This window comes from Elaeis guineensis, chromosome 15 (genome assembly GCF_000442705.2).
Source record: "Elaeis guineensis isolate ETL-2024a chromosome 15, EG11, whole genome shotgun sequence".
NCBI classification, from domain to species: Eukaryota; Viridiplantae; Streptophyta; class Magnoliopsida; order Arecales; family Arecaceae; genus Elaeis; species Elaeis guineensis.
The window spans coordinates 68,974,782-68,992,780 of NC_026007.2; the positions used below are offsets into that span (position 1 = coordinate 68,974,782).

Genomic DNA, 17,999 nt, shown 5'->3' on the forward strand with positions numbered 1-17,999 from the left:
GTTACAGTAAAATAATTTAAAGATTTTTAAATACCACGAAGCAGCGGATGAATTCAGGAAAACTTTGCCTTATTTCGAATTTAATCAAGGGCTGTGACTTGGTCGTCTTCGAGGGAGGTTCTCTCCGTCCACAGAGCCACAGTTTTTGTCGCGTATAAATGATTCTCGTCCAAATGGTACGGAGTTTTACTGTGGGGACAGCTACAATACACTTCAACGATTGACTCAACGAGGTTATCGTAGAACCCTTCGCACGAATAAATGGGCAAGAAGACAAGTGTCAACAGTAACTTCCCCTGCGGTGACACCTACAAGATCTTAAAGTCTTCAATGGAAACAACAAACTCCAAATTAAATAACACGAAGCACCCCTGGTAAAAAGGTGACGGCATTCCTCCCCTGTATCGCCGGCAAAAATCCCCCTTGATATAACTAAACCCCCCGCGTGGCTGACATCTAATTCACTTGCCCCTTATAATTCGATCACCTACCAATGCTCAACTACCAAACATCACCATTCCCCAACCCTCTCTAGATGCCACGTACCCGGATAATCCCATGGGCCCCACAACAAATTAAATATCGACCCCTACCGCGTGGGCAGGGTGGGCGAAAGAACCCAAGGTCTCCTTCGGCCGAACGTTTCCTCCCACCGGCCTCCTGCATGCCCTCTGTTTTACTTTACCTTTCTCACTCTTTTCCCATCGTTGGTCTCTCTCTCTCGCTAGCTATTGGGAGGAGAAGGGAGAGCTTGGAGAGCGTTGCGGCTGGTTTCTCTCCCCAGAAATCTCGGCAAGGCCTCTAAATTCCAATGGACAAAGAGGGAGAGAGGCAAAGATCGGGAGAGAATATAGTGGAGGATTCGAGGTAAAGAGGAGATGGTAGAGTAATAGAGAGGACAGAGTCATCGTAGATGGTTCCTTTGGTTTGACTTGTGCGTGGCGGCTGCTCTACCTCCTGCTTCCATTTTCTTTCTCTTTTTATTTTTTATTTTTTTCGCTCTGGCTGGCTTTTGTTCATGGGTGGCGACTCCTTCCTTCCATGATCTACGACTGGGTCTTCACCGACCCCGTTCCTTTCTCGGTTCTTCTCCTCTCTTTTCCTCCTCATTTCCTCCTTTCCTGCTTCCCCTGTTCTTCGCCGCAGCAGCCTTGGCCCCACGAATCCGATCCTATCGAGATAGTTCGATTCAATCCTCCTCCTCGGTTAAATTTCCTGCATCGAAGTCCTCTCTTTGGTTTATCGAATTGATTGTTCGTATTATCGTATGCGTTTTCTGGATTAAAATTGCATCTTTTTATGATTCTCGCCGTCCCAAAACGGCCGCCTTTCTCGGGGAATATCCGTAAAAATTGTACTTTTGTGATCCCAGCGCGTTAGCGTATCCCGATTTGTTATTCCTTCGAAACCTGAATCCAATCTCTCTTGATTAAGGCGTGGGTTTTGATTCTTCTGATTTGGTCTGCCCATGGGTTGCACGAGCTCGAAGCAGGCCCGCCGGGACATGAGGCGGAGCCGGTCGCCGTACGCCCGGAGCTACTCTGTCCCGCTCCACGAGGCCGCCGGCGCCGGCTGCCGAAGGAATGGCGAGGGCTACCACGTGGTCACCCTCGCGTCGTCCACACTTGGCTCCCTCAAGCTCGACCGTGGCCCGAGCCCCAACGACCTCCCCGGCTCCGACGAGGAGATGATGAAGAGCTCCCACGACTGCGGTCGCGACGGCCTCGCCGACGATCTCGGCAAGGCCAAGGCCTGGTCGGAGATGATCGAGCGCCGGATCCCGAAGACCCCCACCAAGACCCCGCCCAACGAGCCGGAGACCATCAACGCCTGGGAGCTCATGGAGGGCCTCGAGGACACCAGCCCCCTCCGCCCCACCTCCGCCGCCACCGGCGTCGACCGCTCCTTCTCGTTCCACACCACCCGCGACGCCTTCCCGGCGCCAGAGTCCCTCCCAACATCCCATTTGGCCAATGGATCCTCCTCCCTGAAGCCCGGCTGGATGCAGCTAGGCCCCGGCGATTCCATCATCTCCGACTTCGATCCCGAGATCCTCGCCACCTTCCGGAATGCCCTCGAGGAGTTCTCCCCGCCGCACCCGGCCTTCGGCCGGCCTCCTGAGCCGCCAGAGAAGGTGACAGAGTGCCGGCATTCCAGCGAAATCCCGAAATCCCAAGGAATTGTCCGAGCTCGGATCAATGCATTCCAAGAGAGAATCGATGCGAGGAGGGCTACTTTCAATTCCAACGCTGCAAAGGTGGCGCCTTTGGATAAATGCCCACCGGGCGGCAAGGGGAAGGTGGTGTTCTACTTCACAAGCCTCCGAGGAATTCGAAAGACTTACGAGGATTGTTGGGCAGTGAGATTAATACTACAAGGCTACGGTGCTCGCATCGACGAGAGGGACGTATCGATGCATGGGGGGTTCAAGGAGGAGCTCAAGGAGATACTCGGGGCCGGGCATGGTGGCGGGAGACTGCCAAGAGTCTTTGCAGATGGCAAGTACTTGGGAGGGGCTGAGGAGGTGCGCCAAATGCACGAGGCCGGAGAATTGGGCACAGCTTTGGAGGGATGTGAGATGGCGGTGGTGGGGAAAGGCGGCGGCGTCGTGGAGGCATGCGAGGGGTGTGGCGGTGTGAGGTTCGTGCCATGCGAGACTTGCTCGGGGAGCTGCAAGGTGTATGTGGAGGAGGAGGAGGAGGACGAGGAGGAGGAGGAGGAAGGGGGCTTCCGGCGATGCCCCGAGTGCAACGAGAATGGGCTCGTCCGGTGCCCGCTGTGCTGTTGAGGATTGGTAGGCTTATTCTGCGGGGGTTTTAGCGAGGTGTTTGATGGATTGTTGTAGTGTGTATAGAGAGGAGGTGAAGAAGTCCGGACCCAAGATAGAGTTCAAAGTTTTGAAAGGTTCTCAGGAATGTCTTTATGGCTTTATTTTTTTCTTTATTTTTTCTTTTTCTTTTTGAGTGGAGAAGACAGAGAATTGAGGTGCATTGATATGTAATAAAAAGAGAAAAAATAGAAGCAATACGACCTGGATTTTGGTTACTTCTTGTTCTTGTGTCTACTTCTTAATATTTCTCTTGAACACTTTTCTTGTATTTGCTTCTTAGTATTTCTCTTGGAAACTTTGTTTTATATGTTCTTCATTATTCATTTTTGTCATATTTCTGTTGGTTTTTGGTGCTCTTGCTCTATTTTTTCTTATTGATTGTTCGTTTGCTCTAATCTCTTTCTCAGTAGAATACACGGAATTATATTGCATATCTATAAACTAAAACAGATTGAAACAGTACAACTTGGATTTTTTTTTTTTTTTTTAATGTGGCCTTGGCCTTAGCACCTCCTGTCGATGAGAACTATAGCCGAGCAATTGTTATCAGGATCTCCCTCTGCTGCAAGGTGATTTTCTTTGTGGTATTTCTCTCGCCGAGTCTCCTGTTTGTTTTGGCCTCATCCCTCTTTGGAAGCTACTCTCTTTATTGGTGCTCATTTTGACTGCAGCCTTTTTTTTTTTTTTTTTGCTCAAGCACATGGTCCAAAAGGGGTTGGCTTTTTGGTGAGGTTGTTTTATGTTTTTGCTCTGTTACACATCTGTTCTTACGTTGTTTTTGGAGAAAACTGAAATCTAGAGAGCTGGCTCTTCTTTTGGTTCTGTCACTAATGGATAATTCCCTCATCTCCTTTTCCTCAAAGAAAAGAGTTATCAGAAATCATTTTTTGTTCTTTTTGTTTTATATTTTTTCTTTCATTCTGCATTAAAATTCAGGTGACTAATGGATAATTCCTTCATCTCCTTTTCCTCAAAGAAAAGAGTTATCAGAAATCATTTTTTGTTCTTTTTGTTTTTATATGTTTGCGTTGATATCTTCTCATTCTTTCCGGCACAGAGTACAAACTGTTTGGGGTTGAATAAGAGAAAGAGATAGAAGCCAATTTATTTTGGCGTTTAATGAAAGATGTCCAATCCGAATGGGAGTACAAACTGTTTGGAGTTGAATTAGAGAAAGAGACGGAAGCCAATTTATTTTGGAGTTTTATGAAAGATGTCCAATCTGAATGGAACTGAGAAAAATGCATAATGGTAGGAAACTCAGTAATGTAATTAACTTATTTTTAAGATAATTAGAAAGAATAATTTAAAACATATAAAAATGACAAACAGAACCAAAAAGAAAATGCTTTAATTTCAAAAGTATTATTTTTATAGATGAGACATATGTTGGGGAGATCTTTGGCTCTCTCTACCACCCTAAATTCAAAAATTTGTCTCTTGGATGCATGCTGATGATATATGGTTGCTCAAAAATTATTAGATTTTAAGACGGAAAAAAAATGTGTTAAGAATATTTTCTGGTAAACTATTTCAAAGATAAATCTCAAGGAATGTCGGGGGCCAAGCACATCATGCGTGCAATCTAATGATTAGGCCTCTGTCTATGCTTTTCACTCCATGCCTGTTGTGTTCACCATTGGTGGTGAGCTAGACCCATTCCAAAACACAAAATCTGTTCTATTCTTCTCGCAAAAAATTATTGGTCTCTTTCCTTTCTTCTACTTAAAAAAAAAAAAAAAAAAAAAAATTGAAACATGATTAGGCCTCTGTCTATGCTTTCCTTAAAAGTTCAGGGAAAAAAAAAATTAAAAGAAGAGGAATAAGATGATTAGTCCTGTTTGAATCCTTGGAATGATTCAGGTCTTGGTAGCAATATAATTCTTCCTCTCTTAAACTAGTACAACAAACTCAACCTTTATTTGATCGGTGCTTGGGGAACCACCTAATCAGGACAAAATGCAACTTGAACCATGAAGTCTGAACTATAGTCCAGTTGCTTCTGCTGCACGTAGCTGGAACGAAAACGACGTCTAATTTTAGAAAATAATTCAGCCTTTAGATTTTAACAGATAAAAGAAAAAAGTAAGAAAGTTCTTCAAATATGATAGCATGGACCGGACATTGTCAAGATTTATCCCCCAATGACCCGGTTCCTTGGGACTGATATACCAAACATTTTACTTCACGGCGGTGGCCATGTTTTTTATAAGCTTTGCTGGGGTACGGCTCACAGGATGTTGCTTAGATCAATAAAAAAAAAAAGAGAGTGAGGATGCATTTGGTTCGTAATTGAAATCAAAATCAAAATAAATTGAAACGAAAATTAAAAGTCATACTCTCTTTTGTATTTAATTCATGACTAGAATTAAAATGGGATTTAAATGCTGGGATAGTAACCACTGCCGGTTACACACAGAATCAGCACCATCCCCACGTATTCTCCCTTAAAAATGGGTGCACCGAGACCGTTGTCAAACTGTAGATACTAGTGGAACAGTCCCAGGTGGCAACGAAACCAATTCTCTGACATTGTTCTCACAGGCCATGTACATGATGTACAAGCATGAACAAAGTTATCTGAAACTCGTGGTCAAGAACCCGACACTTGTTTACAAGCTTCACTTTATCAATGGTGATATCGGAGCACAAGAACCGAGCCTGTTCATCTGAAATATTTCTAGTCAGCTTTATGTGAGATTACTGACTTGATCAATAGCTTCTAATCAGCATATGTCGAGCCCTCTTGATCATGAAGTCGAAAACATCCTGCCTTAGCTTGCCATTTTTTCTGTTTTGCTACAGAAAGTAATTCATATTTCCCAAATTCAGAAGCGTTTCTCTTAATCTTGTCCGTGGTTGCTATTTCCTGAAGAGTTCATGGCCGCTAATTGCTTCTCCCCACCCAGACAGATCAGTGCATGGAAGGAGACAATGCTGGAAGGAACTCCTTGAAAACTTTGGTAGTATCAACAAGCTAACAAAGCTGCCCACAAAGGCAAAGACAGCAGCATGAGCAAATGCAGAAAGGTCACCCTTTTCAAATGGAGCATCCCATGGACCAGCACCGGGTGATGCACATAACAACCTGTAAACAAGAGGGGCAGGTAAAAGTATATCATGCTAGAATAAACCAGAGATTATTGTCCAAAATCCATCAGCATTAGCAGATGTTTGCAAACATGATACACTCATCGACCAAGAGGAAAATATCAATGAGATAGATTTCTATTGGAAGGATCCAACTGATTATGTATGATTGCCAAAACAGCTACCCAGGTAGGAGCCATCACGAGAAGCACTGAAGGCATTCCTTGAGGCAAATTATTAAAGTTCTTAAAGATTTCACAGAATACTGACATTTGTCCATTTGATGACTCCCCTGGGTTAGTCTTTTTTGATCCAGGCACTTCCTCAACACAAATTTGAGTTATCATCGCAGTAACGAGAATGAAGATCTGCCCCAACATGATTTTTTTTTTTTTTTTGGAAGTATGGCCAAAAGGATATGCCAACAAGGCTTATCTCAGATGATTGGCACCCCTCTCCACATTGGAGAAGTCAGAGGTTCAAATCCACGTTGTAGCATGCCCACTGCATTCTTACACACACAGAGAGAGAGACAGAGACACACAGAGAGAGAGAGAGGTAGTGTGATGTGATGCAGCAAGAAGAACAAAAAGAAGATTTTTTGGTAAAGCAGAGGAAGCCACAACTTTATTAGAGCATAGATAAACAACCGTTTACAAGATACAACTGATACAAGTAACTAACATCAGTAGGACAAATCCATATAGATACAAACACCAGCTTCATAACAGGGAGAAAGAAGAAAGTAACCCAAAATGATAATAAAAGGATAGAACTGCAGCTACAATACAATAAGAGTGCAATGCCGTAGTAGATGAATCCTGCAGCAATAGAAGAAGCACAGCCATATGGAACGGTATAAGCAGAAGCAGCAGATTAAATATAGAAAACCCAAAAAAGAATTAGAACTACTAGGGAAGCATGAATAAAACATGTAAGATATGATGCGGCAAGAGTATGGGTCATGACTATGACTTGCAAACAAATTCAAGCAATAAGACTTATGGAACCAATCTCAAAAATAGGTCAGGTCGAGTTCAGATTTGAATCTTTGACCTATTTAATAAACAGATCGAATTCAAGTTGATAAATATTTAACCAAATCCACATCCAATCCAAACCATATCCAACCCTACTCAACCCAATTGCTACCCCTATTTCTATATGTTAGATTTTCAGAACTCCGGGAATCCATGAAATAATTTTATTGTGCAATTTATCAGATTTTGCTTCATTATTTGGCGAAACTGATTTTGAACATTAGCTATTTGTTTTGTTTATTTCCTCAGCAGTACATGGCATATCAAGATGTCAATTATGATAACAGAAAGACAGGGTTCTGAAGTTTCCAACTAAAACTTGAGTTCTCACTAAATGTTAAATTTAGTTGTGAACTCTTGAGTAGGTATGTTAACTTTCAAAAAGTACATATATGTATTAAACTTATATATATGTATATATTTTAACTAATGAAGGATTTTTACATTTTATGGTCATTTACTTCATGAGTATATGATGTTTCATTGTCAACCTGGAGAAACTTCCAAATTCGGAAGCTAACTAGCTCCCATAATCAGATCTTAACAACAAATAAACCAAAATCTAAAAATCAACAAGAATTATTGCATCAATTATTAGATCTACAAATTTACTCGAGTCATCCAAGCACAAGCACTACCTATAGTCATGCACCATACAATCCATTTTTACCATATTATTTACAATCCCAAAATCCTTATTAGATATCTAACCTCACATGGATTTCACATTCCGAGAATTCTTTGTTTCACTTTTTGTTGCCGTAGGTGGCCAAATCTGCTACAGCTTTTGCAGCTTTTGTGAGAGCATCAGAAACCAATAGAGCTCCAGCAGAGAAGTAGCTACTGCTGACAATAGCATTTGCAACACTCGCAGCTGTTCTCCCGGTCACAGACACAACTGTTTTGGTGGTCTCTGATACATGATACGTCTCATCCACTGATCTAACACAATCAACACCAGCATTAATCCTATCCGTCAGTCCAATTCTCTTGCTCAGTTCAGCAACCTTGGCTGCAGCAGTGGCTGAGACTTGATATGATTCATCCAAAGCTTTGGCTTTGATTAAGGCATCCTTGCTTAGTGTATATCCCTTAGCCAGCATGGTTTTGACCACATCTTGCGCCACTGTCACGGCTTCCCTTGGAGTTGTGTTGAAATGGCTTGCGTTTGTAGTCTGTTCATGTTGGTAGCAGAGAATGCCAGAAAATTGTTATAGTAATTTGATAAATGTGAAATGAAATCAACTTCCTTGATGAGTGAATTGACAAGAGAAGCCTTGCTATTTCATCCAGTAATATAATGTAAGAATGCAAGATAAAATCTGTCCAAATAAGATTATGGACAAAACCTCAAGATGTGATTTTAAGCTGCAAAAATTATTCACGCCTAAAGCCAAAGCATCTCTGTTATATGAATATCACTACCAAAAATATCTAACAATCATGCAAAAGAACAATACATGGTACAGCGAGAGAAACTACAGCAGAATGCACAAGATTTTGACATGGTTCAATCTAAACCGGACAACATTCACCATCTGATTTAAAAGAAGAGCCAGAAACAACCAAACGATTATTACTCTTTTGGAAATGGATATTACTGTTTTGTTGTTAAAAGATTTTTTTTTTTTTTGAGAAAATTCTTTCTTAAAGAATGTAAAAGGTGCATTAGTTTGAGCAAAAAGGAACGTTGACGTGAACAAAAGATTCGCATCTAAGAAAAACTAATCAACATGTCCTGAAAAAACCAATTGACCAACCCTTTAGTATTTAAATTTTCAGATAAAACACTACTTAAGTGGTCATATTTAAGTATTAGACAAAATTATTTATCTGTTTCCAAGTTTTCAATCAATTGGTCAAAAACTGATAATCTTGTTTTTATCTGAATTTTCATTTGAATCTTTTTGAGAGATTTAATTCATACTGTCAGTGATTTTCTATTCTAGACGATCTAGGGTTGCTATTCAAAATTGGGATCAAGATAAATCATATATGTGCCTATATGGAAAGGCAGATCAAAATGGGTGTTAACTCTCTTATATGCATTGTTGCTTCTGGAGCTTATAGTTTGATTTGTGAACATAAACCATTCCAGGCCTTTGTTTTTCTATAGCTTAACTGAAGAAAATGACAATAAACAGCCACCACGAAAAACAATAATTATTGACAACTTCATTATATCAGTCACATTGAGGAAACCCTACTTATTTATTTCCTCAACTATCTCGTAATATGGATGGAGGACTCTATTAACCATCTCTTCTTTGGCTCTTCAGTTAGTAGTCAAGCATAGGAACTACTGGTAGATAAGCTGGGTATTCAGAATATGCCTAATGACAATTTAGCTTCTGGTCTGATTGGAGGTTAGGATAGTTCACGCTGAATGCTGTAGTGTGCTGTCACATTTGGAATCATAAAAAATGAAGACTTTTTGATAGTGATTTGAGACCTATTTTGCATGTCATTAAAGATGCTGTTTTTGTGGGTAAATATCATGGGAAAGTTGATCAACTTTCCCATTAACCAACTTACCCATGTTCTCACGCTTTTCAAAATGGATAAGTTATTTTTCTATGGATAGCATTTACCCATGAAATGGGAAAAAATCTTACCCACCTAGGGGGTGACAATCATTTTTCCATCAACCGAAAAAGTAATCATTTTAATTCATTCCTAATATACCCTTAACCTTATAATATAATATAATATAATATTTATATAATATATTATAAAAATATAATATCATAATAATATAATAATAGATATTAATATAATATAATATCACATATTATAATATACTATAATATATTATAATAATATAATAATATATAACAATCTAATAATATAATGTATAATATATTAATATTTTATAATATATTATACTATATTATTATATATAATAATATTATATAATATATTTATATTCTATTAATATATGATATTAATATAATATTATAATATAATATAACATTATAATAATAACATAATATAAGATATATTATAATAATATGATAATATAATATATTATTATATACAATAATATATATTAATATTATATATATAATATAGTATAATATATTATAATATACTATAATACATTATAATATATATAGCAATATAATAACATAATATATTATATATTAATATTTAATAATATAATATATTACCTTATATATTTATATAATATATAATAATATAATAATAAAATATTTTTTATATAATAGTGTATATTAATATCATATAATATATCATACTATATTATTATATATAATATATAATCTTATAGAATATATTAATATATTATATTATAATATAATATAATAATATTATATTATATATAATAATATTATATTATATGTAATAATATTTATATAATAAAGGGTATTATGAAAAATATAAATGGATCATAACAACTTATCCAGAAAAATGGTAATATAAAAGAATATGGATAACAGATTCTGGACCATTTTCTAATACATAAAAGAAAATGGGTAAATTATTTTTCTGTCTAAATGTTGCTTGCAAAATACTTACCCAGAAAAATACAACTTTTTGGATAAATCTTTTACCCGCAAAAGAACGAGCCCTTAAGGATAGGACGAGAATGCGCTCATCAACTAAGGGTACTAAGATCTACCCTTTCTACTCTTTGCTTATGTGGGATGTAATATTCTACTTCTCTCACTTTCATCTCCTTTCGATCTTTCATATCTGTTCTTTTATATTATGTACTTCTTCCCTTCATGAAGTGATTAGACTGTTGCCTAACCCTTCACGAAGTGAAAAAAAATATCTTGTATCTGGCACATCATCAGATAGCATAGTAAGAATAAGCACAAGGAACAAGTATACAATTAAAATGGCAAGTGCAAGACTGTTGCCTAATCCCTAGATGAAGTGCCAAATAATATCTTGTATCTGGCACATCATCAGATAGCATAGTAAGATAGCCACAAAAAACAAGTGTACAATTAAAATGGCAAGTGAGGAGCACTTTGTGATGCAGCAATCATAGCCAAAGATTACTTGGGGGAGGAACAGTGCAAGAAGAGCTAGAATTGTTGAAATTGAAGCTTGACCGGGGAGTAATCAATCTGCTGATCAAAATTCCTATTATGGCCACATTCTAGAATCAACATTGAGAGCCTGATGGTCTTGCCAATGACAGTCCATCATGCCCAGAGTTGTCTGCGATCCATTGTTTCAGGTGTCAATGGAAGCCCAGAAGTGGAAATTACAATTTTTAAGAAATTTGTTTTCTCAATTTCATAGGTCAAAAAAAATATCTGAACTGACTTGGGTTGCATTTGGTGCATCGTCAGGCAATCTTGAAAAGTAATGTGGATTGCCTTCAGGACAGATTACCATCATTAAATTGCCAGTAATGTTGATTACTGTATTTGGTACACACAGATAATATTGCAGTAAAATTACTGAAAATCTGATTGACATGTTTGGTATGACAATCAGATTACCGATAATATGAAATCAAATTTTCAAAATACCCTCAATAATTTTATCCTGGTGCTGTTCTTTTTTCGGGTGAGAAATAACGGGAGTGATGTAGGTGTGGTGGTGGCGTGGAGAAGTGGCGGGCCGAAGAATGTGGGGAACCGCAAGCATTGGGGGGGTGGGAAGGGGGCGGGCACATGCGAAGCCATGGGGTAGTGGGGACGGGCGTGGAGGAGCCATAGAGGGGTGGTGGGGGCCCAGGGTGGAGGAGCCACGGACAGGCAAAGGGAGATGGAGGAGTCGTGGTCGGAGGCGCACACGGAGGGGGGGTTGGGCAATGAATTTTGTATGATTTTTTTAAAAGATAATTTTATCCAAAATTTTGGATTGCCAAGGCAATCTGATTACTACCCAAAAAACATACCAATGCAGTAATTCAGATTACCACATTAAATTGCCAGCAATCTGGATAGATTGCCAGCTACCAAACGCAACCTTAAAATTTCACAGGCATGTTTTACACAAATTATACTTTATCATTTTGGTGTTTTTAACCGGATTTAGGATTTTTCCTATTTTCGTAAAATTTTCAAAGGTTTTGCCTATATAAAGTCGCCAAAACCATCGAAGTAGACTTGAATTTGAAAATAAATAAATAATAATATCTCCATGTGGTAAGTTTTTCCACCTTTCCCTTTTATACTTGTGGTTCTTCCTTCTCTCTAGGCACATTGTCTCTTTAGGACTGCATCACTTTTCCAGTTAGAACTAGGACTGATGCAAGGATAAAACATCACAATGTTATTATTAGATGTCTTAGAATTTAATCCTCCAGTAAATTGTATTAAATTTTATGTTAATTCATGTCTTTGAGTCATCAAAGAACTAAAAATAAGAAGTTCTACAATGCATACCGTAGACACATTATCGTCTTCAAGCTTCCAGTAAGGCCTGTCCCAGAAATCACTAGCTTCATCATGGTATCCCCAGCGTGCTATGCAAACAGGTTGATCTACAATAGTAGCTCCCTGATAAAATAAAAAAATGACTAGTTTCCATCTTATGCAACAGAGTAATCAATGTTCTGTTTTAGCTGATAAAACAACTGATGGTTAAAAAGTGCATTTAATCAAATGAATGATTAAGAGATTAACCATAAGGGCCTATTCAGCTGGTGGAGAGGGCAGAATCACAAGATTTGTGTGGAGAAATGTTGAGAATTTGCCAGAAGTTTTACAAGGATACAAAAACTTAGAAACTAAAAATAATAAAAAATATATAGAATAGCTAATGTATCTATAAAATAGTGCATGCAAAATTAAACACAGGGAGAGACAGCATTAACTAAGAATAGCAATAACACTACTGTTGAAAATAGACTGCAGATAGCAGTTTTAGTAAAGTAGTCAACCAGTATTTCAAAGACTTAAGTACCATCTGCAAACAGTTCATGAAATTTGTGAATTATCTGACATGGATAATATTATCATTAAGCAGCAGTTGTAGCAGAAAAACCAATCAAAAAATTGAAATCTTCCACAGTTCGGAGAAGATTGGAACTGTAGCTGGGGTTCCAGGATCAAATGCAACATCAGAGCTGATGGTGATAATAAAATAATCACTATAGTTGTAGGATGATAAAATACAGAAACTAGGAGTTCAAAACCTCACTTAAACTGAAAAGCACAGTGTAATAGCATACTCATGTAAAAGACAGAAGAGTGAAATTATCCATAGAGTTTTCCATGGTGGTTTATGCGCTAAAATTAAACCAATCAGATCAAATGGATCGTGAGTTGTGAGACTGTTTGATGATGGAACTATTCTTTTGAGCAAAGCTGATGGAGATGCAATCGAACAACAAAATATTGCTGAACAGTGGAAGAAAACCAGGCCAAAAAGGACTGTCGAAAAGATGAACTAAACAAACATTAATTTGTTGCATCACAAAAAAAAACTTCCCATAGTTGGTGTTAGAAGAACTTACACTAAGCAATACAGCAGTTTCCAAGGAATAAGGTTCTTTAAATATTACGTAAGCTGTGGAAGCATAATCTCCAGACCTATTTAAGAATGCATCAGATCAGGAACAACTTCAAACATGTCTCCATAAAATTATTCAATGTTTCCAAGCAATGAACTAGACCTTATAATATAGTCTTACCCAAAGAAGGAAGTGAAACAGTTAAAAGTATTACTAAAATAATATTAATGTATTATGAGCAGCATGCCTGCATGTGTAAGACATGCATTTTAAACATTCTTGAGTAAATTACACAGACAGGCTAAAAATTTCTTCTTAGGTCCTGAAACCTGTTCCATTACAGAAAATTAACCAAACAGATAAACATTAAAAAAATGAATGATAGAAGGTTTCTTATGTGAAGAAAGTAAACTACAATTATTATTGAATTCAGATCCTGCATTATCACCTGACGATTTCAATGTGTTCAATTGCCCCAGAAAAGGAAAAGAATTCATAAAGGTCTCTTTCAGTTGCAACAGGGGACAGATTAGTAACTTCCACGGTATACCCACTCATACTCGCAAATCCTGCAACTCATCAAACCAAAGATAATTTGAGAGATTTTTACCAAATAAAATACTGAAAATCAAATAAAAGGAAAGAATCATGTTACCTAAAATTAAAAGCTAATTGGAAGAACTATATCAGTATATCAGAACAGTTGGCCATTTAGATAATAGAAAGCCACCATGAAACATCAAACAAATGCTACTGAAGAATCTATACTGAGGCACTTGTGGAAATAGATGGGAAAAGATCAGAAAAAATATCTTTTGTTAATTGCAAAAAAGAAAATCATTAACTAAAATCTTATAAATTCTGCAAAACCTCCTCCCAAATTTCTCTTGTTCGTGACCCAATAAGAACATTTCACCATATTGATTACTTGTTATTGTTTTGGCATTACCATATAATCAGGCTCTGCGATACATTAGGAGGGAGCCATGATATATATATTTTTAAAAAAAAAAACTTAACATCAGTCTGTATAGCTGCCAACCACTTGGTTTACTATGATACATTGCTCTAATTTTGGACAATTATCACTCATACAGACCAAATCGGTTTGAACTGATCTTTTTCTCTTCCATTTGAAACCCATACAATTTCCATTTAGTATACCTTGCACCTTTTTTTTTTCCACAAACATGCATTCCAAAGGGCTTTAAACAATAAGTAATCCCCCATCTCAATATAAGAGATAAAAATTAAATGTCCCGCTAACCTCAATGAAAAAACACACAACTTCCCAATGAATCATCAGCTATGATAATTCAAACCTTCATTGAAAACTCGAAAAGATAGGCGGAACAACCAAGAAAGCATGAAATGTGGAATATTCATAAGAGGGAAAGATATGGGAGGAACGAATTGGGGATTTTGTTCTATGCCTATGCCTATTCCTATTCTGCGTGGATAAATTGGCGATATCTCAGGATAGATAAATTGTTTCAGAATCTAATGACTGGAGAACAAGTATCAGAATGTTATTCTACACAAAAATCTCATTATTTCAAACTGCAGCAACGTAAACAAAATTGAAGATTTTGCAAAGGGGGATAGATAGATAGATCGATAGTTACTTAGGTGGCTGGCTCTCACCAAGGTGCTGAGAAGAGAGAAGCGCTTTTCTTTTGCAACTGCCGCTGGTTTTCATACCCAGATAATGCTTTCAACGTGATAAGTACAAACAATTCTGGAAAAGATGAGTAACTAGAAGTCTCCTGCTCTGAGATTCCTCTCCACCGACTTTGGTCTAATAAAAGTAAATTTAGATATTTGGATAAAGTAAAAACTTACCAAAAAAACAAGTGGTGAAAATTAGGGCTGGCAGTGGGTAAGATTGGGTCTATCCAACTTGGATAAGATACTTTTTAGATTAGGTCTCATCGTGACCACTCGATGGACATGAATGGGCTGTCTCTGTTGAAGTTAGCTGCAGATTGCATCTAGTTTTGCGGAGCTAGGTACAGATATTTGATTATTTTTTTATTAAATAGAGTCAATTTCTTTGTGGTCCGATGTTGTGAGAACCTAATATGATATTCTGATTGGATGGGGGATGATGATTGATGTATGACTCCTAATTGCACATTCACGTCCAGAATTAACTTGATTTTTTTTTTTTTGTTTTTTTTGTGATATTATGGACACTATTCTTTTAAGGATCGACTTATTTGGAAGTCCGTAGGTGGATTTCTGGACCCTCCGGTTAATTTCAAGAATATGGAACTTCTTTGGATAGCTGGAATGGATGTTGTCTTTTGGAGTCTAAATTTGTAGCAGCCAAGATGTCATTTTATAAAATCCAGCCATTGTTTGTTTCTTTTTGGAGAATAGAGAGAATCTATCTCTTGAGATTGGACCGTTGGTTTCTTCAGACCATGCATGGTCCATGGCGGGTGTTGCACTGCTGTTGGAAGCAGAACGATGGAGACCCTCACCAAATTCTATGATGAGCTCCCATTGCTCTTTGTTGCTTAGGAAAAGATCTGAATAAGGCTTCGATGGATGCCACCTAATGAAATGGAGTACATTGTGGTTAGGTTAAGAGAACCCTAGGGTGTATGTGAGCTCCTGGTTGGGCTGGCAATGTTTTGCACGGATAAGGCTGGCACATGGAATAGTGCCTGTGAGGCTCCAGGACTAATTACCCTCCTTGTGCACTCACCAAATTTAGTCCCATAATTTAGTGATCATAGGATGGTTTAGTTTCTTGTGCCCATGAGACTAACTCCATATGTTGGTTCAAAGGGTTTGAGTTATATCTTTCGTGCGAAAAATGATTCATCATTTTTTGCGATGTCAACCGTTAGATTTTACAATAGTCACTTCAAAACCTATACAAATCGATGAAAAAAAGAGATTGAAGTATTTTAAAATTTATGCAAGATGCGGTCAAACAGTTGATATTGTAAAAGAGATCATTCATTCTTTCATGTGAAGCATGTAACCCAAACCCTAGTTTAAAGCTAGAAGACGGAAGACCAACTTAGCATGAATGCATGTGATGGAGTGGAATAGGAACACAATTAAAATTGTTCTCATTAAGTTCTTTTAGTTTGGCTATAAAAGCTTTTTACTCTGAACGCCACAAGCAGGAGTTCCCGATCCTTTGTGGTGCATTTTTTGCAGTGGTTTCTTTCCAGAAATTCTTCTCTCATTGTTGGCCCTCCTCCTTTCAGCCAAACATAACCAGCGATAAGATAACTTGCATCTAAACGGCCGCTGTAATTCAGCTTTTATCCCCTCTCTGTGGAATGAAAAAATGAGGGTAGAAAGATTATCTAATGCCATCAGCTGATTGTTCAATTACATAGTTGCTAAAAACATAAGGAGTGAAGAAATCAAGAAATATTTTCAATTAATTGCAACATGAACCATCTTAACCATTTTATTAAGTAATGAATTGTAAATATGTAGTTTTTAAATTTCAATTTCGCTGCGTAACTGGGCCAGTCTTGGAATGTACTTGGGTTTGAATGGCAGGTTGGGGCAGATCCATATTGTTGATACCATTTTTTTGGTGGACTGATTGTAGTTGAGCTGGGTCCTATAATTTAGGCTGGATTTGGTTCTCTACCATTCCCTTTTTTTTCTTCCTGTCTGTCTCTCTTTTTTTATTTTGAAGAAATATTTTGTGCATCAATGTGGAATGCACTGTTTTATTTATTGATTTACGTAGTCACATTTTTCAATATATATTTAATATCTGTAATTCTACTTTTTTATTTGAAAATTTTTGAATGACGAAAATATCTCTAATCTGTAGAAATAATTATATAATATCTTACGTCTATATTATGACATTCTACACGCAGGAAGTTAATTTTAATGCAGTATATTATAATATACTACAGAATATCATAATTTTTTTCAAAGAGCAGGGGTATTTTCATCAATCAAAATTTTCAAACGAAAAAGCAGAACTGTAGGCATTAAATGCGCATTGGAAAGTGATTGGACAAAGACCACATTCTATATTATGACATTCTTGATCATATATGATATCTTGAACCATATTATAACATCCTGCATGCAGAAAATCATATTTGATACAGAATATCATAATTTTTTATAAAAATAGAAGTATTTTCATCATACAAAATTTTTAAATGAAAATAGAACTGTGGACATTAAATGTGCATTGAAAAGTGGTGGCTGTGGACCAATCACATAAAGCAATGTACTTTGTAGGATTTTCTACACTAATGCACAAAGAATTTTTTTTTTTTTTCTCTCTTTGTTTCTATTTTTTTATTTCTTTTCTTATGTTTTCCTGACTGTCTCATTTCATTGATTAGTGAAATGAGAAATGTCTTGCTCGCGTGTTGCACAAAAAGGGTCTTTGTACTCTTCCTCTGCTAATGACTCTTTCTTCCTCAAAATGATTTGAATTGTTGACCCACGTTGATAGGCTTCTCATTCAAAATGGAACAAAAGGTTCTATCTTGGATTTACTAACAAAATAGGACATATTTGGTTGGAGGGAGATGGCCTCTACAATGAGAATGAGAATGAAAATAGAAATTGGCACTTCCATTCCAATCATTTAGAT

At 37.4% G+C, this 17,999-nt stretch overlaps 2 protein-coding genes across 3 annotated transcripts; one reads left to right on the plus strand and one right to left on the minus strand.

Moving 5' to 3' along the window:
- The first annotated feature begins 655 nt into the window (after nucleotides 1-655).
- On the plus strand, nucleotides 656-3,045 carry LOC140854138 (uncharacterized protein At3g28850-like). Its single transcript, XM_073249615.1, has one exon. The coding sequence runs from the start codon at nucleotides 1,469-1,471 to the stop codon at nucleotides 2,786-2,788; it is 1,320 nt and encodes a 439-aa protein (XP_073105716.1). The 5' UTR covers nucleotides 656-1,468; the 3' UTR covers nucleotides 2,789-3,045.
- A 3,472-nt stretch (nucleotides 3,046-6,517) lies between these two features.
- LOC140854058 (binding partner of ACD11 1-like) lies at nucleotides 6,518-13,962 on the minus strand. 2 transcript variants are annotated; one of them, XM_073249417.1, is made up of 5 exons: nucleotides 13,848-13,962; nucleotides 13,403-13,478; nucleotides 12,330-12,443; nucleotides 7,677-8,135; nucleotides 6,518-6,741 (listed from the first exon to the last, which is right to left on the minus strand). In XM_073249417.1, exons 1-4 carry the CDS (start codon nucleotides 13,955-13,957, stop codon nucleotides 7,707-7,709), a joined length of 729 nt encoding a protein of 242 aa, XP_073105518.1. In that variant the 5' UTR covers nucleotides 13,958-13,962; the 3' UTR covers nucleotides 6,518-6,741; nucleotides 7,677-7,706. The 2 variants fall into 2 exon arrangements, with proteins under 2 accessions (XP_073105518.1, XP_073105517.1); XM_073249416.1 differs by having other exon boundaries at nucleotides 7,672-8,135.
- Between the last annotated feature and the right edge of the window lie 4,037 nt (nucleotides 13,963-17,999).

What these genes read in the sequence shown, in the direction of transcription:
- LOC140854138 (XM_073249615.1), top strand. Translation starts at nt 1,469, where the DNA reads ATGGGTTGCACGAGCTCGAAGCAGGCCCGCCGGGACATGAGGCGGAGC.
- LOC140854058 (XM_073249417.1), bottom strand. Translation starts at nt 13,957, where the DNA reads ATGAGTGGGTATACCGTGGAAGTTACTAATCTGTCCCCTGTTGCAACT. An exon ending in GAACACATTGAAATCGTCAG is followed by an intron (nt 13,479 to 13,847) that starts GTGATAATGCAG and finishes ATTCTTAAATAG; the next exon opens with GTCTGGAGATTATGCTTCCA. An exon ending in AAGACGATAATGTGTCTACG is followed by an intron (nt 8,136 to 12,329) that starts GTATGCATTGTA and finishes CAACATGAACAG; the next exon opens with ACTACAAACGCAAGCCATTT.